Source organism: Betta splendens, chromosome 5 (assembly GCF_900634795.4).
Source record: "Betta splendens chromosome 5, fBetSpl5.4, whole genome shotgun sequence".
Classification (NCBI taxonomy): Eukaryota; Metazoa; Chordata; class Actinopteri; order Anabantiformes; family Osphronemidae; genus Betta; species Betta splendens.
The window spans coordinates 1,732,125-1,759,151 of NC_040885.2; the positions used below are offsets into that span (position 1 = coordinate 1,732,125).

Here is a 27,027-nt window from a genome sequence, read left to right on the forward strand (position 1 = left end):
TTAAGCTCATAAAACAAGCTGCCTCACGCTCCCCCTGCAACATTTGCGTATCATATTCATGAGATAGTATTGTATCAGTATAGTCTGTTAGTCCACTAATAAAGTCGCTCGGGCCAGTGGGTCGCTTAGCAACCGCGTTGCTACTGTGCTGCTACTATGTGGCTTCGATAAAGGGATGAGCAAAGTTCGCCTTGAAGCTGTTTTTTGGAAAAGCACGTAAAGAAGTCTAAGTTAGTTTAAATAAAAATAAGTACACGAGTATACGTTGTTTTCTGTCACAGAAATAAATTGTTTATGTTCCTCCAACTACTAAAAATCAACTTTGCAAGTATTTACGTGTGCCCAGCAGCTCAATGCGACAGTTGTGGTCACACAATTTTTAAATTTAATTGCGTTGGTGTTGTTGAGCCAAGTCAGCCACTAAATATTGTTTTGGTTAGCTAGTAAGCGGTAACTGCTAGTTGTGGGGCGGTGAGGTGGGGGGTGCAGACTGGATGACCCTCGTCCCAACCTATGACTCACGTGCAGAGGCGGGGACTCCATGTCGGATTCACCGAGCGCTGTCCCGCGTTCCCTGCTCGGACTGTGCTCTCAGAAAGCCGATCCTCATCCCGAGGCGAGCCCGACGCGGTTTCCCCCTCTCGCCCACGCAACGTTTACAATGTGAAGAAATGGCCGGGACACGGTGAGCTCAATTTCAGTTCAATTTTAAACCGATGAAAACTTTGACGGGGGAAAGTTTTGCACGCAGGAGCTCGGTCGCCTCGCGTTCGACCCGCCGCTAACTGGACGGAGAGGGCAGCCAACAGCCAGGCAGCGGGACCCGCTTGTTATAAAAGCCTTAAAGTTTAAATGTGAAAAGCGATGTAGTTGTTTAAACGAAGTAGCTACGTGATTTAAACCATCCAGTAATGTCGAAAGGAATATTATTAGTCGGCGCTTTTGTGAGGACCTTTTGCTCACGTGAACGTTACAGGGCCGTTTAACTAGTTGTGTGTTTGGCATTTTACTAGCGTGTAACAAGCTGTGGAAACTCTGCGATCAGTTTCACACGGTAGAGTTAGGTTTTGTTATTTTTTTAAGTGGCGTTGACTTAACGAGCCAGCTGTCGGGGAGAAAGAGCTCCTGTTCGTTTAACTACCCCCCAAACCGGTTCGCAAATTGGGCGAACTAATTAAAGCCTCTCGTGTGGTACGAGGCCAGTAACAGTAACGGAAGGGAAGTGGCGCGCGGCCCATTTGTCGCCCTCCTTTTGACTGGTGGAAGGTAACGTGAGGCTCGCAGCTCTAACGACCGCTCTGATCAGCACATGTTGGCTCTCGTCAGCATCTGCTTTGACTTCAGAGCCATTACAGCTTTGTTTGGCTTTCGTCGTTTTCTTTAGACAGACGGTTTGTTTGATTCCACACAGTCGATTTGAAATAGAAAAGTGGTAGTTCTGCAAGTAGCCGTTTAGTTACTTTAACTGCTTCTACTTCAGGGAGTACATGTATATTATAATGTGTTGCCATCGGGCACATGGAGGTTCTTGAGTGGATGTGTATTTTGATGTGGGGAAGTTTCGTTTTTGAACAGAATCAAAAATCTGTGCAGCCTCAAAACCCCTAGTGGTTGAGGATTCCTCCTGTGTGTACTTTCTTGTGTACACTGTACCGTGTTCCTCGTCTGACAAGCGAACCGACCAGTCAGATGTAATTTCTGTGTAGCCTGGAGCTATCTGGCACGCCACACCGACCTGACTTACTGGGTGCAGCAGTTCCTCTGTCTCGCTGCCAGCTGGTGCTCGCATCTTGGTTAGCAACTGAGTGGCCGTGGTCAAAACGTCTTATCTGTCTAGCACTGCATTTTTATCTGCCACAGCGTCTTCGTATGCCACTGTGAGCCACAAACACAAACCATTTGAATATGGGCGCCTCCAAGTCTTATCTGCTTTGTTATTTAGGTTTATCAGTTAGTGCAGTGTAAGAGACAATACAGTGCTTTTACGCTGTTTACTTACTGCCTCACAGTGAGTAAACAAAGGGGAGCAACCCGTGTATCTGAGTAATGAAATTGATTAAATTTGTTCCTTTTGACTACGACCAGACAGGATGTTGTTTTACAATGAACCCGTTTGTTTTCTTGTTGGGACATAATTTGGAGCTTGTGCTCCAGTGACCGTGGCTTATTATTGTTTCTGACAGGTCTGTGATGTAAAAACAGACATAATACACACACACCGTCAAATAATATTTTCCAACTTTTGGTTCTTTTAAACTCTCTGTGCTATGATTGTGGCCACATCCACATAGATCAGTGCCTTTAACCCCCTGCCTCATTTCACACCTTTTTAATCTGTCTGTGGCCTGCCACAATGACACGGTAACGAACGTAAGGTGATTTGCCCAAACACACGCCTCTTCAACCACTGTTATCTGAAACCATTCCTCTGTGGGGGATTAAAGTCTGCTGTAATGTCTTGGCTCACTGTAGGTTGAACCTGATTCTAAGACTGCTGATCATCACTTACGCGCATTACAGAGGATAATAACCTGTGGAAGGGTGATGTGTTGAAATTGGCCTCAAGGGTAAATGAATCATCAGCCTCGGAAGAGTTGAACAGGACTGTATAGTTGTAGTAAGCAGCTACAGTGCCTCTCAATGTTAGCATAAAATGAATTCATTTTGCACAAAAATACAGACAACAGACAACAAAGAGATGAACCCATCCCACGAGTTTAACATTGTCTGTGCAGATTGTGTGTGTCTTGTATCACATTACACAAGTGTCTGTTATCGAGAAAGTGTTTTCTGTCCATATGCTGCTCATACCCTATGATGACCCCCCACCCACCACCCCCCCCCCCCCCCCCCCCCCCCCCCCCCCCCCCCCCCCCCCCCCCCCCCCCCCCCCCACACACACACACACACACACACACACTTTTCTCTCTTGGGACCCGCTAAGCCCCAGCGTTAACATCTTCACCAGGCTCCCCAGCATTTCCAAAGCTGCAGTGCCTGTTGTCTGCACCTTCACTTCCTCTGGTGGACAAGCCGGACGTCTCTTTCCTGTGTGGCTCCTTGGCCAGTGGCTGACCCCCCACTCACCCTGTAACTGGTCTAGGATTAGACTCTGGCCTCATTTGTTATGTCAGCAAGGGTGGCTTCTGGGGGATGGTATGGTCAAATTTGAAATTCACTTCCAGACTGATGGTGGTAGACAAGCACACCAGCGACTGATAAGATGGCGGCACATGAATGACAAATGAGAATGCTTGGATTTATTTTTATGATCACCTAAAACATGTTGTCATTTACAGAACATATGACCCAAAATAAGCTGACAATATAATGTTCGGGCTGGTAATATGCAGGGTTTTTAAGCACAATTAATACATCATAGGTTTATTCATTGGTCTTATTTTGAAATGTGACCCTATTGTTCTTGGTCTGACAGCTGGTGTACTGGACAGAAAGGCCAGTCTGTATGTGGTAAACACCCTGATCCTGTCCTCAACCTCTTGTGCACATGTTCAGACTCGTCCATAGTCTGACCTGAAAAGTCCCCATATGCTCCTCAACTAGGGAAAGGGGTGGAATTTAGGAAGGACAGGGACTTCTGTTTGGCTGGCCTTACCCCTATAAAAGGAAATTTATTGGCCCTGTTGCTGAGTAGTGCCTCAGACAGACAGTGACTGTCCAGCAGAGCAGCAAGGGCGCCGGAAGTTTCCAGCATTTCATCTGAAAGCTGCAGCGATCGCAGGAGAAGGCTGGATGGCGGGACAAGACAATACACTCTTTACAGAAATCACACAGAGCCGCTTCACTGCGGTAAGGCTGTAGGCGGATTATAGAGAGGGTATTCGAAGTAACATTCAAGACTGCCAACACAAGAATGTTCTCCTGGAACTGCTAGTGAGGTAGGGACCATTATCTCACATCTCGTAGAGAATCGGTTTGTTGCAGTGGGAGTGAATGTTTTTGGCTGCTAAATGGAATAAATTCGCTCGGGCCATGTAAAATCAGTAGCTGGAAAGCAGCATGGGAAAAACTCGTTACTGAAGGTGTCTGTGCAATCTTTGAAATCCAGTCTAATCCAGTGGAAGCAGAGGGGAAACTGTCTCTAGTTCTGGATTAAGGCAGCTGTTGAAGGAGGTCATCCTGGACCCCGTATACATGTCTCAGACCCCTCCCCGGCCCAGCTCTGATTGGCTGCACGGCAACAACATAGAGCTCTCATTGAATGAATTCTGGCTGTCGATCTGACAATAGTCTGCATTGTCCTATACCAGGCTTCAGAATGGGGAGCATTTCACAGGCTTTGTAATGCATATAAAAGTGAGTCATCACATGACATTCTTCTTAACTAGGTAACCATTTTCTTTAGTCCCTGAAAGCAGACACAGGCGTATTTATAACAGGAAAATCTACTTCAGAATCTAACAAAAAGAAACATTTCATTCCTCTATCTAAACAGTGTGTTTGTGTGTGTTTTTTCAAAAGCAGTTGCCACAGTCACTTGAATATGCCTGTTGAACATGGTTTGTTCACACTCACTAAACCAGGCCATCAAGTTTTCACTGTTTGAAGCATGTGTAGTCATTTGAGTGACTCAGAACAGTTCAGCACACTGAGCCCAGGTAATGTTAGTCAGGATCAGGATTGATTAGGACTTCTTCAATAATGTTTTTTGTATTCTTACAGGAGAGTTGGTATGCTTATGTTCGCAGTAATTGACAGAAAGTAGTATTTGGCTTTGTCACACCAAAGTTTGTTACAGTAGGTCAGCATCGTCTGCAATAAAGACTCAAAGGTGAACGCGGTGACATGGTGAGGAGCCTCCCCTCTGTTCATCTTTATCCTCCTAACCTACCCCCCCCTGCCAGCCATGTGCCCGCCTGGCTGTTTAATCTCTGAGTGCTTTACCTCGCTTGCCTGACGTCCATGTCATGCCTGATGTTTGTCACTGTGAAGGCCAATAACCAACGTCAGCACTCCACAAATAAGAATGGGATTCCAACTACTTTAGAGGAGTGGGAGGTAAAAATGGAGGAAGGGTGTAGTACACTTAAGGTATAAACCTGAAGTCCATTACTCCTTAACAGACTGGGCAGTCTTTATAGTGGTTTGTTTATTGGTAAACTTAATGCACCACACACGGGCCAGTTGTACTGACCTCTAACCTTGATGATATGACAGAAATGGGAGGTGTTAAACAAAAGAACCTAAGAATGTGTGTATGACAGGTGCAAGATGTTTTTATTTTTACTGTCATTTGAAACGTGCACTCTCTCCACGCCCCCTGATTGTTCTGGATGCCTGGGTGGTGTGTGGCCGCCTGCACACACATCCTGCAACCAATAGTCAACTCTTCCCAGTCTGTCTGAATTATGCTTTTCTTTGTTTATTTTTAATAACCCTATTATAGTCTAAATCATCTTGCTTACATTTGCTCTGCTGCTGATAGGGTTACATATGCTAGAGGCTCTGCCGTATTTGTACCGCCAGGGACTTTGGCCTTAACGTGCCCGAATTTACAGTTATGCGCTTCGTTAGTCATAGCTACTTTCTGCCAAATACAGGTTTTGTCCCTTCTCCTGTTTGCAACATCGAGATAAGCAAGTTGCTTAATGGCTATGATTAGTCTTTTACATGCTTTATACATAGTCCAGTAGAACTGTAAATCTGCTCTAGGCAGTTTTTTTCCATTATATTGAGACACAGGCCTCTGCTTGTTTCAGAGTGATTTGAAAGTTTCTCATTGTCACTATAATGGTTTTGTAATTCTAAGGCAGGGTGAATTTAAACCCTCCTCTTGTCTACCAGTACCTTAAGAGAGAAAGAGGGTATTTTATGTGTCCAAACAGGAAATGGCACGTCTGTAAATATCCCATCTGGGTAGACTTTTACTATGACTGTTACTGTGCCTGAGTGCTAAGGTTTCCCATATGAATGGCAGGCCCTGTGTGAGAACTCAACCTGCCGTGGTTCACGAGAGACAGCCACAAGCTAGGGCTCAGAATAGACTGTTGAAAGACTGTAGAAAAGGTTACCTTGCAAAAGCAACCTTGCAAAAAGCAAGGCATTTACATGGTAAATGGCAGTTTAATTGACATGCTGTGTTGTCTATTTCAGCCTAACATGTTGATGGGCACAACGATTTGATTTGTAGGATGTCCTGTCTGTACGAGAAAAATGACTCATAGTCATAGTGGCACTTAAGCATAAAGCTGCATTTCTGCATTTACTAGATTGTCAGAAGAACCATGGCTGCTATGGTTTAGTCGGTAGCTGTATGCTAGAGAGTAAAAACCTATATTTTTCTTTCTGTATGGTTTATCCTTTTGACTAAATCAGCAACCATACTGGTATTTGACTTTGTTTGAAATACAGGACTGGACAATGACACAAGGCTGCTTGTTGCCCTATTTCTAGTGGACGCATTGTCCAATCCTCTATGTTTATCGCTGCTGGGAAGAGTGCCATTTACACTTTGGCACTGGCTTTGAACAATGGAGCAGATTCCATGAGCTATATTCTGTTGTTTCCCTCACTCTGGGAAACCACTCTCTTCTAGTTATTTTTGGAGCGGGCTATAAACTTTGGATGATAGATGAAGTATTTCTACTTCAGAAGGAGACCTCTGGCACCGAGATGGTTAAGGAGGAGTGTGCGCGTCTTTATGTTTGCATGTGTGTGATTGTGGGCATGTGTCATTTTTGGACTGCTGGTCTCAGTGGCAGACTCTGTTTGCACAGGTTTTTTTCAGCTCTACACGCTTTATTTTTAGTTGGTATGGAATAACCATAAGCTTCAGAAGTGTCTCTATGGCTCAAATGATAGTCAAATGTCGTATATGCCATTCAAACTATTGGATTTTAAAAAGGATTAGAAGACATATTTTAAAAAGTCCTCTAAAAGGGACAGTGCTGAATAGAGTTTCACAAAAGTGAGCGAACACACTATTTATACTACTGAAATTTGTGTCTCAGCTAAAATGTCACTGAGCAAAATATGCTGGAATGGAATGCATGAAATCCAGCTACTCCTTGACTCCATGTGATTACTGAATGCAGCTTTAGGTCCATACAAACCCCTAACATGGGTCTTTGGCAAGTCTGTTTCAGTTAGGCTAAATTTCCCCAGAGGTAAATCAGATGCTTTGTCCTTCAAACTGTGTGTGTGTTAGGTTTATTTTAGATCAAAATAAAACATTTCTTTGTGAATGAATCTCAGCTGACCTGGTGCAAACCGCATTCCAAGCCATTTATGAACATTTATAGCCTTGGATGTTAGGAGTCCTGCTCTATAATGGGATGTCTGCTCCTTGAGTCCGGGAATCGCCTGAAGCTGGGTAGACTGAAGAGTTCCTTCAGGGTATTTACAACTGCCACTTCTCAACTTCTAAAATATGCAGAAACTAAGATCCTGCTCATGTAAGCTGTAGTTGGTCTGCTTCACACAGTTAAATCATTTTAATGTAAATTTGATAGCCCTCACTGTAGATTAGTGATAAAGCCATGTAACAAGCATGTTTTTTGAGTAACGAAAGTGATGTTCCATGAATTTCAGAACCTGAAAAGAAGAGTTTGTCTTCCTGCTTATCAGGTTGTGTCAACAGAACCCAGCAGGCTCACTCTCAGCCTTAGCTTCAGTTTGTTTATTCAGAATGGTTCTTGTGCAACTACTGCACCTTATGCTGCTAAACTCATCAACCACTGCCTCCCCAGTTGACTGTCAAACCCTGGTTTCCTGTTGGGCCATTCAGGACACTGTATGCGTTGATCTGTCCAAATTTCCCCAGTGTCACTGGTTTTGTGGAACGTTGGAAAAAATATTAATTGAGAGGAAGCGCAGTCTTGCTATTTTTGAATAGAAACACTTCAGAGTGTGATGGCAAATGCAGAACCTCATACCAATCTTCCTACCCGTTAGTGTTGTATCTCCAGTTGCTTGTTCTCACTGTGGGGCATCTCATGTTTGCATAATTTCTCATTTTCCATCCCATTTCTGTCCTCCCAGGTGTGTTTAAAAACTCACTCTAAAACCACTCTACCTGTTAAGGCCATGTGATGCCCTGTACCAGATTGCTTCTCCCCACGGAGCACTGGGACACATGGCTGCCTATATCCTCTCTTTGCTCCCTCTGTGTTTACCTGGCTGTTAAAATAACCTATCAGGAGCCTGAGAAAGCACTGCTGGCAGCACATAAGAGACAGTAATGGATATGTTATACTGTATTGATGAACAGGTTATGTTAAAGCCAATCGTGGCTTTGTGGGTAAAAGGGATAACAGCTGTTAAGGTGACACTGTAACCCTGGCAGGGCTGTTGCTACACTCCTACATCTATTTCTGCAACCAAGTGTGCACTGGCTGATTTGGCAGCCACACAAGGATCCAATGTGGGCATGGGGTGGGTGCAGAGGTCTCTCTTATTCTCTTATTCGTGCTAAGATTTGTGCCTCTTCTGATCGTCACAGGTAGCCTGGACAGAAGGCTTGTACCACAAACAACCATGACAGAGAGAAGAAAAGCTTCTCTGTGCTGAGAAAGCTGGGGAATGATCCAAACCTACTACAGATTCTTGTGCCACTAATTCCTCCCCACTGGTGCTTTTCCCTCCTAGAAAACAAGATATACATAGATAAAGTTGGGTGGGATACTAAAAAAGAAAAAGCACTTGACCTTGCCAGGACCCTAAAGTGATCATTACACACAAAGAAAAGGAGAAAGTTGGGATTTACCAAAATTCTCTCATTCCTTTCAATGGGTCCAATCTAGACTCTGCTAAGCAATGGGAAAGGCCTCTTGCTGGCTGTGTGCAGTGTTCCCACTGTGGATTTACTGGCACAGTTAAAGCCTGAATTTGGGAACTAGATCAAAGAGGATATAATGAAGCTCATTTAAGGGTAACGTGACCTGGATAAATCAGCAAGGAGCGATACTCGCTTATTTGATTTACATAGGTAGCTACGATGCCTACATAATGTGGGACCCTGGTATTCAATTGTGTAGTGTAACAACACTTTTGACCCCTGCAAACGGGGGTTTCCTTTTCTTCTTTTTTTGTGTGTCCATACTCCTACACAGTCAACAGTTTTGTTGTGCGTGTGTGTGTTGCGTTGAGCTGGCTGCACCCCATGATTGTAGTTAAGCCATGTGTGTGTCTTTTTTGTGTGCATTAGATGCGCTGGGGCATATGGTTCTCTTTGGTCCCTGCTGACTACACGCCTGTGTCTCACTGAGTGTGTCCACCTGTCTCCTTATTATTCAGCCTGATTCCTTATCTGCCTACCAGAGAAATGACATCACTACACACACATGCATACAGATAGATACGTGTAGGGGACACAAACATCGACACTCTCCATATGGGGGAGTGGGCATTTGCAAGTCTCTCATTCTGTTACACAGTGTGAGTTGTTTATTGCTTATTCAGTTGATTAGTACACGGACATGAGCATTGGCCCTAATGCATCATTATCATCATCCTGTGAAGAAATAATCTGTTGCCATTTTCAGTTGTAAATAACACTTTCTCTTTTGTTCCTTCTCATTCAGCTCTGATTGGGTGGAAATCCTGGAACCACGTTCTCACGAACGTATGTATGTGAACTTGACCACTGGCGAGTGCGGGTGGGATCCCCCTACAGGTGTTCCTGTCCGCCAGGCAGACGGTAACCAGTGGTGGGAGCTGTTCGACCCCCACAGTGGCCGCTTCTACTATTACAACTCTACTGGACGCCGCACAGTCTGGCATCGGCCCCAGGGAGCCGATATCGTACCTCTCTCCCAACTCCAAGCCATGAAGCGATGCAGTGAGGCCAAGCAGACAGGAGGGGCTGTGGACAGGCACCCCCATGGGACCACAGGGAGCATCAGCAGTGTAGGGAGCCAGAGGCGCGGCATCCCTACGCCTGAGCAAGAAAGTGACAACCCTGTCCCGAGAACCCCCCTGGAAGCCAGTGACGAGGCTGTCAACCCTCAGTTAGACCCAGGACTGGAGAGCAGATCACAGGGAGATGGAAGCAGTACAGAACACAGTACAGACAGCAGCAAAGAATCACAGAGGTAAGCATTAATAAACCTTTGAATGTTAGTCATCACTGGAACATATCACAGAGAGAATAGTGGGAAATGTGAAAGGCTTCGCAACATGTTTTTAGTTCAAAAATGATTTAAAAATGAAAAAGAGTGCTGAGATCATATCTTTTGATTTTTCAGGGTGACTGCACGTTTATTTTTAGCTTTATTTCACTCATCCACATCTCCTTTAAACATAAGGCATTTTATCCAGTTGCTACCAAATGTGGAGACTGGCAATCAGTTGTACTGCAGAGCATGACCCCCCCCTCATACTAGGTTTACTGGTGTGGATTTGCCCCTAACACTCATTCAGAGACCCCATCCCGGCGTGGCGTTGTGGCCTCAGCCAAACCACTGTCTCTTCCCTCCAAGTGAAATTCCAGACATGCCAGTTCTGTTTCCCCTGGCACATGGCCATTGAGACCGTCTTAGTGTCCTTCTGTGTGCCCACCACCCTGCTTCTTTCTGCTCCAGTGCTCATTTCATTTTCCTAAAACAAATCTAGACCCTAGGCTATTGAATACAGCAATGCCTCTTATGGGTGAGAGCTGTAATGTGAATGCATGAGAGGCATGTGAGAGTGTTATCTGTGGATAATAACAAGCAGAACTGCTACATTCCATTTGCCTATAAACAAGGCGAACCCCGCTGATTTACTGACGCTCTGCTGCGGAGGCTCTGCTGCAGCTACTCTGCTTCTCAAGTTGCTCATCTTGATTCTCACCTTAGCCATTAAGAGGTCTTTTTGTCTGCCGTCTGTCTTTTAATCTCTTTTGCATTAAATTGAAGATAGAGCGTTGAATGCTAAAACTCCTGGACACCTGGTTGCATTGTTTCTGGTATGTATCGGGGGTGTTAAAACTCCCCACAAGGTCCCACTGTACCCCACTGACTCAACCTTTCCCAGAACCTCTTCTGTTTTCCCCTAAAACAATGACAGCTGTGTTTCTCTATAGAGAGCTGATAGCCTTGTTACCCACTAGGGCTTGATATTCTCTTGGCCATATGCACATTCACTTGCTCACTGGCCTCCATATTCCTGCAGGTATTCCCAAAGTGACGGGTTGGAATTTGCCACCATAAAACGGATAAAAACAAACTCATGCTAGACCGTAGTTAGTCATCAGGTTCACTGATTACAAGAATCAGTGAGCACACAGAAAGCTAAAGTAAAGAGTTCAAGTGGTCACAGTGGCTTGAGGTTTGCTAACCAATCTCTCACAATCAGATAAGGACAGGATTTTTTTAGGATCAGGGTTTTAGGGGCTTTTATGACAGTGCGATTTTTTATTTCTCGGATATTATTATTGTCATATGGTGTTACTTCATAATCATTTCAGTTCCGTTGTGTAATAGTATTGATTTGGCTACCTTAGTTACCGTATAGAATATCTCTATTTTAGACATGTCTTAAAATGTTCCCTTTTAAATTTTTTTGTTTTTGAATTTTCAGCTGAGACAAGTAAAATGTAAAAAACAAATGACCTCTGAAAAACAATGCTGTGCTTGGTGTTGCAGCATCATCGCAGTTCTTCCAATACCAGTTTCCTTCTGTTTTATGCTATAAATATGTCTTCATAATAGAGAAGCACACCCTGTGTGTTGTTTTAAGAACTAGATGGTTTGGCTTATGATAGTCTCTTGCTCCCGTGTTAACGCTCATATCCGTATTCAATTGTGTTTGTAGGAGCTTTAGATATTTGACTTCTGTGCCAACTCAGGTGCCATCTCTGTTACTCATTGGCCAAGTCGTATCACATGTCCTGGGAATTTTGTTTTGAGCCTGTGGAGCTCATTGGGGAAGCACCTGTGTCTCCAGGCGTAAACATGTCAGTCACATGTGGTTACATGCATAGGGAACTGATATCTGTCCTTTATGTAGAAAGTAAAAGTAAACTAGCTTGCAAAATATCTTACCTGTGTGTGGGCCCTGCTTCACAGAACCTCTAAGTTACAGGGGACCAGCTGAAATAGTATGGATGTTAAAAGTCTGCTTAGAGGCACATGACAGTGTGGCGTAAGACAACACTGGGGTGACCTAGAGTGTTTCTGCACATCAGTGCTAGAGCTCTGTTTTGTCTTTTGAGTTGATCCAGGGCATGTGATACACTGATTTCACTTGAATTTTCTTTTTGTTTCTCTTTAAGGGGGGTTTACGCATTTTATTTAAAATAAGCCTTGTACATGAAAGCAAAAGAAAGCCAAAAGCAAAGCAGGAATCCCCCTGTATACTTGTGACCGTCTGCTTGTGAGACGTATAGGACAAATCACCAATGACTTTATTTAGGAAATCTGGGGGCGTGTTATGGGGTAGATAAAGTTTTTAATGGCTCGCACATTGTCCTCATGGTTACTGCAAGAACACAAGCCTCTCATGCTTTTCATCTCAGACTACTGAAGACGTAACCACAGGATTTTACACACACTGGAAAGCACTCCGTTTTATCTCTACACTCTGCGGTAAGCTAATTTTTCAGTTAATTACGGATGTTGCTTCAAGTGTGTCTGGAACAACAAGCAAGTTTATTTTTATTTTTATTTTTTGTTACTTAAACGCTTAAACGCTCTTTGAATTTGTGTTTTTGTGATTTGCCGAGGTGCTTTGGATTGGTTGGTAGCAGTGACATGTTATTTGTTTTTTTTTTTCTCAGCACTGTGTTTCTTGGGTTCCACATTGCTATAGCCTGTGACTCTCAAGAACTACACTACAAACTTGCAGTTTGTTTCCCACTGATGCACTTTATTTAAAGCTGCCTTTGTTTTATTGCAATTATTATAAAGCGCTGCTTTTACAGTTCTCTCTCTCTATCTCTCTCAAGCTTGTGGTGCAGGGGAATATCTCTGCCTTTACATGAAGAACGGAACCCGTGGTTCCCACAAATGAACTTGCATCAGGCTGTTGCTCTGGCTGACTCAGCTTATGTAGTATTATTTTTGTCACATTTAGAAACTGTAAGGTTGACTTTGTGGAGTCTGTGTGTTCTGCCTGTGCCTGCATGCAGTTAGGGTAATTGATAACTGAATTGTCCATACATATCAATGTGTACTTGCCTGGGATAAACCTGCTAACCTGTTTAGAGCATGCCCTGTCTCCTGCCCAGTTACAGCTGATAAGACACTTTAGCACTTTGAATAATGGACGGAAGGCACTTTTAAGGTTTCCCCTACCATAGACTTCTAATGGGGCATGCCATGTTTCTGAGACTGACAGAGACAGGTTTTTGTTTAGTAGAGTAATTGGATCTGGCCTCTTGAAAAGAGCTGTAAGTTTCCTTTTAAATTCCAGAGGATGGTTTCTCATCCCGTCCCATCAACATGATTCTAGTGACTAAACTCTGACCCAGCCCATCACTTTTCACACAGTTAGGCTACAGGATACGCAGACATGCACAGTTGGTAGACTACTTGGCTCAGAGTAGAGGTGCGTCAGTTCAGCTGTTGTAGGACAGTTGTTCACAGGAAGTTAAGGGACACCAGTTTTGCTTTATGGAAACGTGACTTTATGCTTGTAAGAGATAGCCTTGAAAGACATTAGTTTTCACTAGTTTTAGTGAAGTAAGAGATACAGCATTATCTTCACCAAATCCTTTTTGTCTCTCTGTTTCCTTCCTCTACGCAAACTGCAGTGCTCCCATTGGGCTGTATCCTGAGGTGTTTGTGTAACAGAAGGTTGGCCTGCGTGACCTAATTTCCGGTGTCTGCCCAGCCAATGTGAATAATGACCCCTGTTTTTCAGAATTGTTTCCCAGGGTGTATAAGAACTTCCATATCCATATTTTTATTTGCCAGTGACTCAACTGATTGCTTTTCCAACAACAGTTAATCCAGTCGGGAATGAAAGAAGAGACAGAGCATCTGCTGACAGAAGTGACCCCATAGTATATTTAGTTGGTAGTTGAGGCAACCTCACCACAACAATGTTTAGGCCCGTGACAGAGGTCTCCGCTACTGAGGTTCCATTTGATGACTAATAAGTGAATTTGCTGCCCTAGCGACCAACCAGATTACCCCTATTGTTTCCAAAGCACCTGCAATTTCCTATTATTAGTAGTAGTAGTAGTATTAGTCATATTTTCCATCTTTCTAAAGCGGTCACATGCTAGCTCCACACTTTCATTAAAGGCGTGCCACGGGTTTTGTGCATGTCTATGATTGTGCTTGAGAAATGTTTGCTGAAGATAATTCCCCTTAGTAATTATATCTCTTGTATGTCTATGATAAATTGCTTTGCATAATCCTCTGCTTCAGCTTATATTCAACAAACAACCGACAGAATACTAGTGGGCAACACACCCTTTCTAAACAAATTTCATTATGTTTACAGTCCAAACCTGTTCGGTGTTATGCAAGAACTGTGAGCTTGTTTGAATGCCTGTAGACTCTTCAAGTTTTCAGCCTCTTCCACCTCCTACTCTTCCCCATCACTGACGTCTAGAGGGGCGTCTCCGTGACAATGGCACAGCCATGCATTGTTTAATGCGCCCCACACGGCCACAAAGCCCCCTGAATGAGCCTTGAGGAATGGCAACCTTCCCGCTCATTCCCTCGCTGCACTCTCCCACGACTAATCCTCACCCCTTCTTATTTACTCTCATTTTAAGTTGGGTTCTTTAGCTCCACACTCTTTCAGCCCCTCCCCACTCACTCCTACTCCCTCCCTCCCTAGCCATTGTACTTCCCTTGTCTCTCTTTTCACCTGAAATGTGTATATGTGTATTTGGTTAAACCAGGGTTTAGTAATTATGCAACTCAGCTGCTAGCCGTGTAATGGGATTAGAAACTTTAGATCGAGTTCGAAGACTTTGGTTTTTAGGGATGACTACCAGGCTCTGTGTGATTTTGATATTCATTACACCAGACTCCCTGCTGACAGCCAGCTTAATTTACCAGTACTAGAAGGGGTGAACTCGCTCGACCTTTTATGAGCCTAGCTTAGACAAAAGCAGCCAAACAACTAGGACAAAGCCAGGCAGATCCCTCGCTCTAGGATGGAAAATTAGTTGCTCCTTGCAAGCCTATAAATGTGCTTCTTGATGAATATCTATCCTAATGTTAGAACAGAGATTTTTCTTCATACTCTGTGTTTGAAATGAACTTTATGTTTGATATAATGTAACTTTGTCTATGGATATGCATATTTCCATGAATAAAGACAAGCATTTTGTTCAACTGTAAATAAGCACTGTATAGTTAATATCCAGCCCATACGTTTTGCCTTGTGTGTGAACATTATATTAGGCATTTCCTGTTTGTGCTACATATGGAAATGCTCTCTCTCTCTCTCTCTCTCTCTCTCTCTCTCTCTCTCTCTCTCTCTCTCTCTCTCTCTCTCTCTCTCTGTCTGTCTTCCAAAGGACCTCGTCAGACAGGAAACAGTGGTCACTACTATCTCAGGGTCAGTCCTCATAAAATACGTCACCCACCCACCATGGACAGAAAAACACATGCTTTTTAGAGACATAGTATGAACCAAAGCAGTTTTAATGAGTGATCAGCAAGATTTAATTTGTTTTTGTATGATAAATGAAGCAGGTTCTGCGTGTGAGGTCTACTACTGTGTTCTTTGGCCAGCCAATTGCAAGAAAGCCATTGATGTTTTAGTGTGCGAGTTGTTCATGTCATAGCAAACCAGTGCTAAATACTCAGCTGTGTGTCAGCTACCGAGGTGGAAACGAGCATCCGCATCACCTCCCTAGTTTAGCAAGGCCAAAGTGAGAAAACATACACAGTTTCAAAGAGGAAAAACAATGGCCTCCTACATTTACAGCCTGTCACCTTTTAGTCCCCTTCTCTTCGCCCTGTATAACCATACATACTCACACTTCCCTGTTACAGATAAACAGTGGATGTTTGAGGTGAATCCCATCTGTCAGAGCCTCCTGTTTTCACGTGTTTGCGTGTGCATTATGTGTTAGGTAGCGAACTCTCGATTGGAGTCATGTCGGTGAGGTGAAGGCTTTGGCGTGTTACCAACAAACGTGGCAAGCTGTCCTAAAGTTCAGTCAAGCGCGTGAGAACCAGCTGGTTATAAGCCTTGTCTTCGCTGTGATAACTTACCAGGACTGTTGAGACGAGACCCTGTTTACATTCAAACCAATTAAGCCGTGTGACTCATTCTATAGGCTGGTGTGACGTATAGGTCTGAGAGAGGGAACTAAAGGAAGTTTGCAGTTGGCTCTAGGACCTCAGGGGAATTGTTTTCTGCATTGTTCCAAAGAGATGTGGGAAGGAGATGGGGGTCACTCCACCTCTCTCTCTCCTCCCCCTGCGTCCTCTTCCTGCTGTTACAGACCAACTATCAAATGAGTCAGTGCTCTTGGAAAAGGGAAGCCTTTGAGCCTCGAGCTCTACACGTCTTTGTGTTTATGTTTGGATTAACAAGGACAGAAGGTGATCAGCTTTGATGTAATTAATTACTCCCCTGGATGTTAGGTAGTGCTTGGGAGGAGCAAAGGTGAGTCTTCAAAATTATTTACCTGTTTGGCCTTTAGATTTAGGAAGTGTGTAAATAAAAAAAGCACACTTTAGACACTCTTATACATTTAGGAGGAAAAACTTTGACAGAAAAATTAAAATGAATACTGGGAATGAACATAAGGGAACAGGAGAATGTACTATTCAGACCATGACCAGAGTGTCTGGATTGTTTTAAACTGCTAGGATTAGAAGCAGGTGGTTGAGGTTAAAGTTAGCCGTGTGTGTGTGTGTGTGTGTGTGTGTGTGTGTGTGTGTGTGTGTGTGTGTGTGTGTGTGTGTGTGTGTGTGTGTGTGTGTGTGTGTGTGTGTGTGTGTGTGTGTGTGTGTGTGTGTGTGTGTGTGTGTGTGTGTGTGTGTGTGTGTGTGTGTGTGTGTGTGTGTGTTTCCCTTATTCGCCCCACAGTAGGCAGTAGAACTAGTGCAAAGTGTCTGGGAACTTTTACTTGACAAGCCAATGCTCTACAAACTGAGCTACAAGGGTAGATAACAGGTTCATGCTTTACAATACCCCCCCCCCCTATAACCAAAGCCAGCCCTAGTTGTTTTGGTAATGTGTTGTGTTTAGTCATTTTATGTTCTGGTTTTGCAAAACAGAGTTTGACAAGCAATTGTGACTGCTAGACTAAAAATGATTGTTGGTACGTGCAATTGATCAAATAAATTACTCCATTCCTGTGGGTGACAGAATATAAGGTTCAAAGAATTAAGATCTTTATCCTTAATGCTTTGTATGAAAATCATGATGTTCATGTTTTCTCTCCACCAGTGATGCTTCTCAGAGATGGCAACCGGTGCCAGGTTCTAAGGCAGCCATGTTGGTGAAAGTGAACAGCATGAGTCGAAGCCATCCTAGCCCTTCAGTGCAGCAGCATCTTCAGAACAGTGCACACAGCAAGGCCAACACCTTCCACCTACTTCCCTCCAGCAGCAGTGTTCAAGCAGGACACTTAGGCTCCACTCAAGGATACAAAACTGCCCCTTCGGGCAAAATGGCATCCGACACACGTCAGGCCCATCACTTGAGAAAAGCCAGCAATGGTAGCTTTTGTTTAGTGCCATCAGGTAGTAGCCACCCCAGTCCACTCCTTCACAGGTCGCAGACCAGCACACCCTGTCCTGTCTCTCAGTATGGTTGCACTGTCCCAATTTATGATGAACCAGTTTCAGAATGCCCAATATATGATGAACCCCCAGTAGACATGGAGGTAGAGGGAGCCCACCTGTACAACGGACAACTTCCGTCTCGCCTGACTCCTACCCATAGCCTCCAAAAGCCCAGACTCCTTCAGCATCCTGGTTCAGGTCATCCAGGGTCCAGACACAGGAGGAATGCTTCTTCCTCTGATTACAGCCCAGCTGGTTTGGAATGCATTAAGCACATGGTTAATGTGGATCCTAAACAAGGACACCTGCCTGGCTCTCCTGTATTACCACGTGCCCCTTCCCCTAACAAACAGGATTCTATATTAACCCAGCCTCACCAACAGTCACGTCCCCAGTCTCAGGCTCACTCTGTGCCACAGGTTCGAGGTTATGTGCGGGACAGAGAACCAGGGACGCCAGGCCCAAGTACACTGGATAAGAAACAAAATTGGCGGGTTCTAGAAGCTACTGTGCAGCGTGCGATGGATGCACGGCACAGCAGACAGAGCAGCCAGGCCTCCCAGGACTTTGCTTCATCAACCCCTCAAGCCACAGCAAACTATCAAGACTCTGGTTATTCCACTGGCCCTTCCCCAAGTCTGAGAAGAAAGAGTAGGAGGAGAGTAGGAGCCGGTGGTGGAGTCGGTGGCAGACCAGGATCTGTAGGCAGCAGTGGGGAGCTTTGTGCCCTAAATGAAAGGTTGATGGCAGAGATGAGGGAGGTTGTGAGTCGTTCAAACACCATGAGGGAGGTCAGAGCAGGGCTGGACCCAGAGATGGGAGAGAGGGTTGTTGTACCTCGGACACGCTCCCCTGCAGACTCACTCAAATGGTATGGCGGTGGGGCAGGAGGGCCAGGGGGCAGGTGTGCATCTCGAGAAGACCTCACTGGGACTCCCCGCCCACTGAATAGGACCAGTAACCATTGCAACCCCACCCTGACTCCTCTGGAGATGCCAGGGAGGCAAAAAAGGACCTATGAAAAGGTTGACACCTTGGACATGAGTGTAAATAGCCAAGCCAGTCTGTCCTCACCAGACACACCAGGACCACCCTCCCAGGTAAACTCCCACCTATGATGTTGTGTGTGTTCAAACACCAATTTAAAGTAAATGCAAAGGAATTCTCAAAGGCAACAAACCAGAGTTTGCAAGAGAATGTATCTGGGCTTATCCTCTGTTATGATACATTTCAATCTGATTAAGAGCTTAGTTTTGTCTGTGTTGGTGTGCGATTTGTTTATCTCAGCAGATTTGCTTAGTTTATTGTCTTAAAAAGATCTGATTACTGATGTCTCTCCAGGGAGAGACTATCTACTATCAGATTAGAGAAGAATTCATTCTCGCTGTTTTAAAAACACACCAAGTCATGTGTGATTAAACTATTACATGATTCTTTTTTAGTTACTCCCTCTTTTTATTGTTGACTGTTGAAAGTATCTAAACCTAAACGTTTGTTTGGAAGAAACATAGAAATATTCCTCCTTACTACTGGGGCAGATCAGTTTTAAAGCACCAAACAGCACAGAAGCTGTGGAATCACAACCACACTTGTGCTTATAATTGGTGTTGTTTTCAAAAACCATCTTCAACCATAAATTCACACTAATGTGCCTGTTGGAAACAACATATATTAATGGATTTTACATTCCCATCTTAATTGCCTATGCCCACATTGCATGTTGGGCAGGCTGACCACTCCTGACTATTATGGCCCCAGTCCCAGCATTACCTGTCATCCTCTTACCAACGTCCATCTGCTCTGCACTACAGGTGCCATATACCCATATGCCAGCTCTGTGTTTGGGTATCTGGGGCCCAAGCCAGGCCGGAGAGATTCAGGACATGGCTTCCCTGGTCAGGAAGAAGGGATGCTGTGGCCCATATGGCACAGGATTTACAGGGAGAGGAGAAGGAAGGGAAAGCAAACTTGTATGGCTTATTGGTGCCCTTGTAGCCCTAGCATGTTAGACAACAGCCAAGAAGCACTGAGCAGGCCCCTTAAGTCTGTTCTGGAATGTTCTTCTCTCCTTCTGTTATATCACTCACGCTCACTAACAGATTACAACTTGTGTGAGCCTCATTACATTTCATATTTGAACATTTTGTTCTTACTGAAACCCTTTGAAATTTTAAAGATTGTGACCACATTTTCTATTCAAACCTTCTCGTATTTGTTTTTGTTACTCTCTTTTTTTATGGACTTGCTGCCAAAGCTATGTATCAGATCTGCCCTATTTGATTAAGCAACCAAGATCTAATGTGGTGTCCACCTTCTCTGGAGCTTCATCAGTCAGTTCATTTCATCTTCCATCAGTACATTTTTTAGCTTCGATTCTGAGGATGCAGAATGTATGGTATTAGTATTATTAGTTTTCTCTGTTAAGGGACCTGAGGTGTTGTTTTTGGTCAAACTCCTGCCAAGTCCAGTAATCATAAGGATTTTAGGAGATTTCTTTCCCCACTACAATCCTTTTCAGGAATTTGGAAATAATTACGTTAATTCTCAATTTCTACTCTAGTACTGCAGAGTACAGTAGACGAGCAGTCTAGCACTCATGCCTCACCTATCTGCACTTCTTTTTCTCCAACTCTTCTCTAACTGATGTCATCTTCTTCCCCTGCAGGCAGGCACTCTAGAGTTGCAGGTTCAGTTGGAGAATCGGAAAAAAGGCATGGTGGATGGCAGGACCGCTTCCTTGGGGCCCCACCGCTCTTCTAACCACGACAGTAGAGATGGCGGTGATGGTACGACTGGATCCTCCTACCAGCTCTCCTATGCCACCCTAAGGCAACCCCCACCTCCTGACATGGGAATGGAAGACTGGGCCAGCAAGCACCTCAACATGCATACCCAAGGCCTGTTTCGTCGCCGTGTTTCTATTGCTAATATGCTGTCATGGAACCGTGGATCCATTAAAAAGCCCATGCTCGTTACCAGCAACCAAGCTGTTAGAAAGGAGGCCTGCGAGATGTTCAAGCTGGTACAGGCCTACATGGGAGACAGACCTTCACGTCTGGACCGTCGCCACTGTGCCCTGCTCATTGTCACTAAGTGCTGGGACATGCCAGGTCTACGGGACGAGCTGTACGTGCAGCTGGTAAGGCAGACCACTGGCAACGCCAGCCCCAGAAGCTTGGCAGCAGGCTGGGAGCTAATGGCTGTGAGCTTGGCCTTCTTTGCTCCCTCTCCCAAGTTCCGCTGCTACCTGGAGGGCTACATCCAGAGACACACGGAACCCACCAGCGACAAGAAATGTGAGTCTCAGACTGAGCAACAGGGTGGGTCACCTTTCTTTCTTCTGCACCTCCCTGTATTGTCTGATTGTCATCATTGCTTAAGTAGGCCAGAGAGTTGTCTCAGTATGAACTTGCCAGCAGGCCAGTATTGTTTTTTTACAAGCTCCACCATTTGATCATCGGTTGTGTGTTTATCTACCTGATAGGCAGAAAGATGACCTTTGCAATATTCTCTGTCGTAGTGACTCAGTTCATATTGGAACAGCAGGAACTGAAGCTGAAGAAGAATTCAAAGTCCAGAAAGAAGCGAAAGCAGAACACGGATGAGGAAGAGGGTAAGCCTTCTGTTCACTCACTGTGTGTCCTGTCTGGCATATCACTTTAAAAGCATTTTATACTTTATTTCCCATCTGTTAGAAAGATCATGTATGAGTCACAAAGATGTTTCTTTACAGTACAAATCCAGCCTGTTATTTACTGTAGGTTGACCAGCCTGAGTGAAACAGAAAATTCCACATAGCTGTGCTGTGCAGGGAAATGATTTTATCAGACAGGTTTTATTTTTGTCAAACACAATGAATGACATTCACAGAAAACGAAGATGGAAAAAAAACGAATTTCAGAACATAGCGAATCACATTAGTGGTCACTTGCACATCTGAGGTCAGTTTAACTGGATACCTACTCATCTGCACGTGCCCTCATTAAGCAGCCCACACTGCCAGCTTGGGTGATGATGTCATCAGAGAGGAACCCACTCGTCACACAGTAAAACACTATGGCAGCGGCTTCGCACACTTTATGCTCAAATGAAATGAAAAGAGGTCAAAGAAAAGAAGCCTACTGAACATTACTCACACACTCGAAGCCAACAATAAGAACAAAAAGTCTCATGCGTCTCGAACGAGCATAATGAAAGCTGCTGTTGGCTTGATGAATGGAGGAGCGGGAACATTGGGTTTGACCTCAGCAACAAGCAGCTGTGAGCAGCAAGAGTGGGAGTTTCATGTAGGAACGAGAATCCTCTTGTCAAACTTAGCACAAGACACGAGCTTGGACACTGTCTTCTACAGGCTTGGGGCAGTTGGTTTGAGTGAGATGAGCCTCTTACAGACAATAACCAAAACAACATCTCTGCATGCTTTCATGGATCTATGCCCCATATTATGCAATTTTGGTATTTGTAGGTCTATGTGGTGTTTGTAGACAGTAAGATAGAAGTGCCTAAGTCCCCACACAAGTGTCAGTCAAACCCACTGCCTCTTACAGCTCCATCAAAGCCACGTTCACTCAAACAAAGACACAGTTCACCTGCTGTGCTGGATGCTCACTTTCACAACATGGCTGTGTAGCTCTGCTGTGATAGAGGGCTGAGAGCCTCAGTTGCAGCAGTCAGGAGACAAGAGCTGTTTGATGTTAAAAAGGGGTAGAATATGGTCACTTTAAGTTTAGCTCCAGCCTATGTGTAGACAGGTGTGCTGGGGTTCTTAGCTGTGCCATACCCAAACAGCTAATGAGCTTAATTTAATCCTGTCCTTTAGTTGCTTGCTTGTGTTGTTTCATGCCATCAAAGCTGATGTAAATATAGACCACCAGTAGTGCACTCTTGTTTTTCTCAGAGTAACTGTAGAGCCTCTGTGTTGGGAGCCTCTGAGAAAAAGGCCGTCATGCCAAGATCAAGGGTAAATTACTGGTGTGATCTCTCTAATTGGACATAATTATAGATTAGCCCCACAGTGTGGGCCAAGGAGTCACCTGTTTGCTGTAAATCTGGGCGCTTTGTCTATAGGGAGCAGTCTGGAAAGTGTTTGTTACTATTTAAAATGCCTAAAGTAAGTTTGACTGGATCTCGTTCAGGTGCGTGACATAGCGAAGATTCTGGGAACTGGAGTAGACCCCTGAGAGACTGTTTTTAGCGTGAACTCACCACTACAGTAATGAAAGATGGACATGCTTTATTTTTACGAGCACAGACAATGACCTAACAGTCAGACTTTTCTATTGGTTTTCCTTTGACAAAGAGAAGTGCCTTTTTTTCCCAGGACAGATTGGGTTCATCTGCTGCTTGAATGTCCTAAAGGTCTTTCTGTCGCGGAAAACATTGTTGTTACTGTAATGTAGTATACGTCTGAAAGCGATCCTACAGTAGCTATAGAGGGCAGGTAACAGACAGGGAGCCTCTGTTTCTTCTTCTCTCCCGGGGCCTTCATTTTTATGTATGCTGATGAATCACCTGAGCTCTGGATGTGTAGGCTGGATCCTGTCTCTAACGCTTTTGTTCAGCAGCGGTAAATCTCCCCTCAGCCTGACAGTCTAGCTGGGCCTGCTCTAATCCCCATATACCAGAGTCACACTGTCAACATGTCTCTCCTGTTACTGCCGGCTGCCTCTTGTACTTGGTTTGACATCTGTGGGAAAAACAGCTTGCCCTGTTTGTGGGAAGAAATTCAAATCATTTATTATTCTGAGTTCAGTCATGCCTGATGCTTAAGGGTTTTACATGGTGTCTTTGAGGATACACTGAAGGTTTGCATGTTGTTTCATGCACTGGGTATCGTACCTGAAACCTGAATTTGCCTTTTCCGTCTCACTGCAGGTCTACCTATCAGCACGTTTGCCAAATTCTGCCATCGTAAACTGCAAAAGGTTGCCATCACCGGAGGCAAAAAGGTAATCAAAAGACTAAAACACTAAAATCAGGAAAGTTAAATGTTGCATTCATATATGGTTCACATCTGCCCGACACAAAAGTAAGTTTGAAAGTTGTGATTCACATGTGAGCCATCCCACATCACGTCAGAGACATAATTACAGGCACACTGATACAAAAACAGGTAGAGGCTTAAACACAGATCGAGTCATAGTCGCACAGCTGCAAATGCAGCCATGACTAGTATCTAGTCTCTGACATATCCAGGTAGTAAATTTCCCCCTTTCTCACACCTCCAGGGGCTGCGTAAGCCCACCTTGGAAGAGATCGACCACAGTAGGCGTGCCATTGTCACCCCCTCCCTGTTTGGCAGCTCCCTCGAGGAGGTGATGGAGAGACAGAGCGAGCTCTTTCCAGACAGGAAACTGCCCTGGGTTCAGGTTCAGCTTTCCCAGTATGTGCTGGCTTTAGGTGGGGCTCAGACCGAGGGCATCTTCAGGTAAGACAGACCTAACTCCAATTGCATGTCTGCACTTGAACACTGAAAGAGGTGGAATTTAGGAAATTAGAAGGGGATCTAAAATGCTGCTTGTGTGCTGCTTTATTGTATGTATAGGGTATATCAACAAATGTGTGTGTGTGGGGTCTTCTTTATCCGCCTGCTTCACAGTGGGCTCTCCTTGTATACAGTACACAGAACAGACAGCAGAACAAACACAGCCCCTGCTTTGCTCTTGAGAGCGGCACTGTTTAATTTGATACTGCATGATGTGTTTACATTAGTACTCAGGCATACAAGCATGCGGGAGCTTCACAACTGTGTGTTTGTGTTAGATTATCTCCAGCAAATCTAGTTCTGTAACATCTTGACTTGTTTAGAAGGTTTGGCATTTGTTAGGAGAGTGTGTGTTTTGTTTTGTTTTGTTTTGTTTTGTTTTGTTTTGTTTTGTTTTGTTTTGTTTTGTTTTGTTCCAAATAGATATTGCAAACAAAGAACTAAGGAAGTTCAGCCACCAGACCACATGTAAAAACAGTTGGATGTGCATTGTTAATGAATTTGCAACAGCTCTTGACTGGTGGAGGTAGAGTTCCCTCTTGTGGCCACTGATTGTAACTGTAGCACTTGTGTTATTTTCAGAGTCCCTGGAGACATTGATGAAGTCAATGCGTTGAAGCTCCAAGTAGACCAGTGGAGGATCCCAGAGAATCTCTCTGACCCTAATGTTCCCGGTAAGAGAGAATGTATTTGTTTGAATGTATACTTAAAGTACTTGGCTCCACGCAAAGGCATATGTTACATGTATGTGCTTTTTTTTGGTCAGCATCTCTTATGAAGCTTTGGTATCGGGAGCTAGAGGAACCTCTCATCCCCATGAACTTCTACAAACAGTGCGTCAGTAACTGTGATGACCCAGCATCAGCCATAACTGTGGTGCAGTCTTTGCCTGAACTCAACAGACTGGTGCTCTGTTACTTCATCCACTTCCTGCAGGTAATAAACACATTATAATATCTTTAGCATCAACCCATTTAAATGCAGAAATAATCCAGTTTACTTTGTGTGTTTTTTTATGGTAACTTTGTAACACAGAACATCAATTTATCATATTGCTTAAAAGACTTCATATGATCATATGTAGGTGTTTGCCCAACCATCTAATGTGGCTATAACCAAGATGGATGTGAACAACCTGGCCATGGTGATGGCCCCCAATTGCCTCAGGTGCCAGTCAGATGACCCACGGATCATCTTTGAGAACACACGCAAGGAGATGTCCTTCCTGAGGATGCTCATCGTCCACCTGGACACCAGCTTTATCGAAGGGGTGGTGTAGACACCATGAGCCACAGAGCCTACTTCAGCTATGTCTAGTTACACATTACATAAGTATGAATAAACACTGCCTCTGGCTCAAAAGACACTGGAAATTGTTGGGATGAGATATTACACCTCTTACAGCATAAGGAGCATAAGAAAAGTTTGGACTTTGCACTTTTGTGCTCTCCTCTCTTACTGTAAGACCGTACACATCACCATAGGTTTCACTGTGTTCATAGTCAAGAAATCTGAGTCTTACAGTATTTACTTCAGTTCAGAAGTAATCGCTTGCACAAAATCCGTAAAGATAGCTTAGTTGCTCTACTTTAAGTTTTTTGTTTTTTTGTTTTTTTTTTAGCGTGTGAACGATATTGTCAGTGTGAACAAAAAATCTAGCCTTTTATTATGTACAGTAAAACTAAAAATATGTCTTTCAAAGGTGTATCACTAATAAGCTTGTCTGTGCTGAGTATTTGTATTGATAGCTTGTCTCATCATATGTTATTTTATGAAACAAAAGGATCCACGCCACCGCATCCTGCGTGATCTGAACGAGACTGCATCTCAAAGCGCAAACTGGAAGCATGTGTGGAAAAGCTCTTTCTTAAGGATGGTGGCGATATTCTCTTTGAATAAACTTGCAAGTGCTTTGACAAGATAAACAAGAGTGCAGTCATTACAGTGTTTGTCATGGTGATTTGGGAGGCTGGTTATTCGGCTGTATTCTTTCTCTGTTGTCTATAAAAAAAGTTAGAATTGTGTTTATATTTGTGATCTGGATGTTTTTTGCCTCAGGTCTTACAATAAAAACGGGTGTTGTGGTAATTGTACACGATCGCTTTAACATTTAATTAATCTGCTACAAACCCCTTTACTGAAAATGGACAGCTGTTCAACCGTCGGGCACTATGAAAATGTTAATAAAGCTTTTCTTCTCCCCTGTCAGGCTTTGCAGATGTAAATATATTTAGCTTGTAAATAGTAATAACTCAAGTGTAGTTTAATGATCCCGGTTAAAGGTGAAGTTAACTGTTTGCTTTTAAAAGCAATTAAAAAGGTGTTTTTGTATTTAACCGTTCGCATTTCCCTGCCGTAACCGCCTGCTACACAAGACTGATTCAGACCACTGTCTGTGTGTGTGTATATATATGTGTGTGTGATTACAAACATCCCCGGTAAAATATGGAGTTGCTGTCCATAATAAAGGTTTGTTCAACTGCAGCTTAGAACCACTGTGTTTATTTTATGATTCATATTTGATAGTCGATATCCAAGACACCCAGACTTATGAAGCTGCCACCACATAGGTTTCAAATAAATAATGGTTTTGACTTTGACTAATTCTGCCCTAAACAATTTCCTACACTTCTTATACAACAGACTTACTGCTGTAAAATGAGACACGGTTTCCCATCTGTTGGTGGGTTCATAAAATATTGATTTGACCAAATCAGGTCATTTATAGTCACAGTCTACAGACTCGCTGTCAGGTTGTCAGCGTATGCATGGCCTTGTGGTTGAATTGAAACCCATCCAGAGTTTACCCCATCTATCACCCTAATGGAAGCTGCTCCAAAATATCCACAAAAATGTCAATGTAACGAGCGTGTGGAAGTCAACAAAAGTGGGACC

General features: G+C 44.0%; 1 protein-coding gene and 1 long non-coding RNA gene across 5 annotated transcripts in view; one reads left to right on the forward strand and one right to left on the reverse strand.

Annotated features, from left to right (window-relative positions):
• Positions 1 to 660, reverse strand: part of LOC114855072 (uncharacterized) — a 48,062-nt gene extending 47,402 nt beyond the window's left edge. Inside the window, exon 1 of the long non-coding RNA XR_003785861.3 lies at positions 523 to 660. This is a non-coding gene — a long non-coding RNA (uncharacterized LOC114855072). The remainder of the gene's footprint in view (positions 1 to 522) is intronic.
• Positions 463 to 26,616, forward strand: arhgap46a (Rho GTPase activating protein 46a). 4 transcript variants are annotated; one of them, XM_029149831.3, is made up of 10 exons: positions 463 to 685; positions 9,543 to 10,052; positions 17,311 to 18,748; positions 20,314 to 20,968; positions 21,169 to 21,261; positions 23,523 to 23,596; positions 23,876 to 24,075; positions 24,715 to 24,806; positions 24,899 to 25,068; positions 25,217 to 26,616. In XM_029149831.3, exons 1-10 carry the CDS (start codon positions 495 to 497, stop codon positions 25,409 to 25,411), a joined length of 3,618 nt encoding a protein of 1,205 aa, XP_029005664.1. In that variant the 5' UTR covers positions 463 to 494; the 3' UTR covers positions 25,412 to 26,616. The 4 variants fall into 4 exon arrangements, with proteins under 4 accessions (XP_029005664.1, XP_029005665.1, XP_029005666.1 ...); XM_029149832.3 differs by having other exon boundaries at positions 20,314 to 20,944; XM_029149833.3 differs by lacking the exon at positions 463 to 685 and adding an exon at positions 3,682 to 3,899.
• Positions 26,617 to 27,027: the final 411 nt, after the last annotated feature.

Excerpts from the sequence above, each read along its gene's own strand:
- arhgap46a (XM_029149831.3), top strand. The coding sequence starts at position 495 with ATGACCCTCGTCCCAACCTATGACTCACGTGCAGAGGCGGGGACTCCA. Across the intron at positions 21,262-23,522 it reads GAACACGGATGAGGAAGAGG|GTCTACCTATCAGCACGTTT; the intron begins GTAAGCCTTCTG and ends GTCTCACTGCAG. Across the intron at positions 24,807-24,898 it reads CTCTGACCCTAATGTTCCCG|CATCTCTTATGAAGCTTTGG; the intron begins GTAAGAGAGAAT and ends TTTTTTGGTCAG.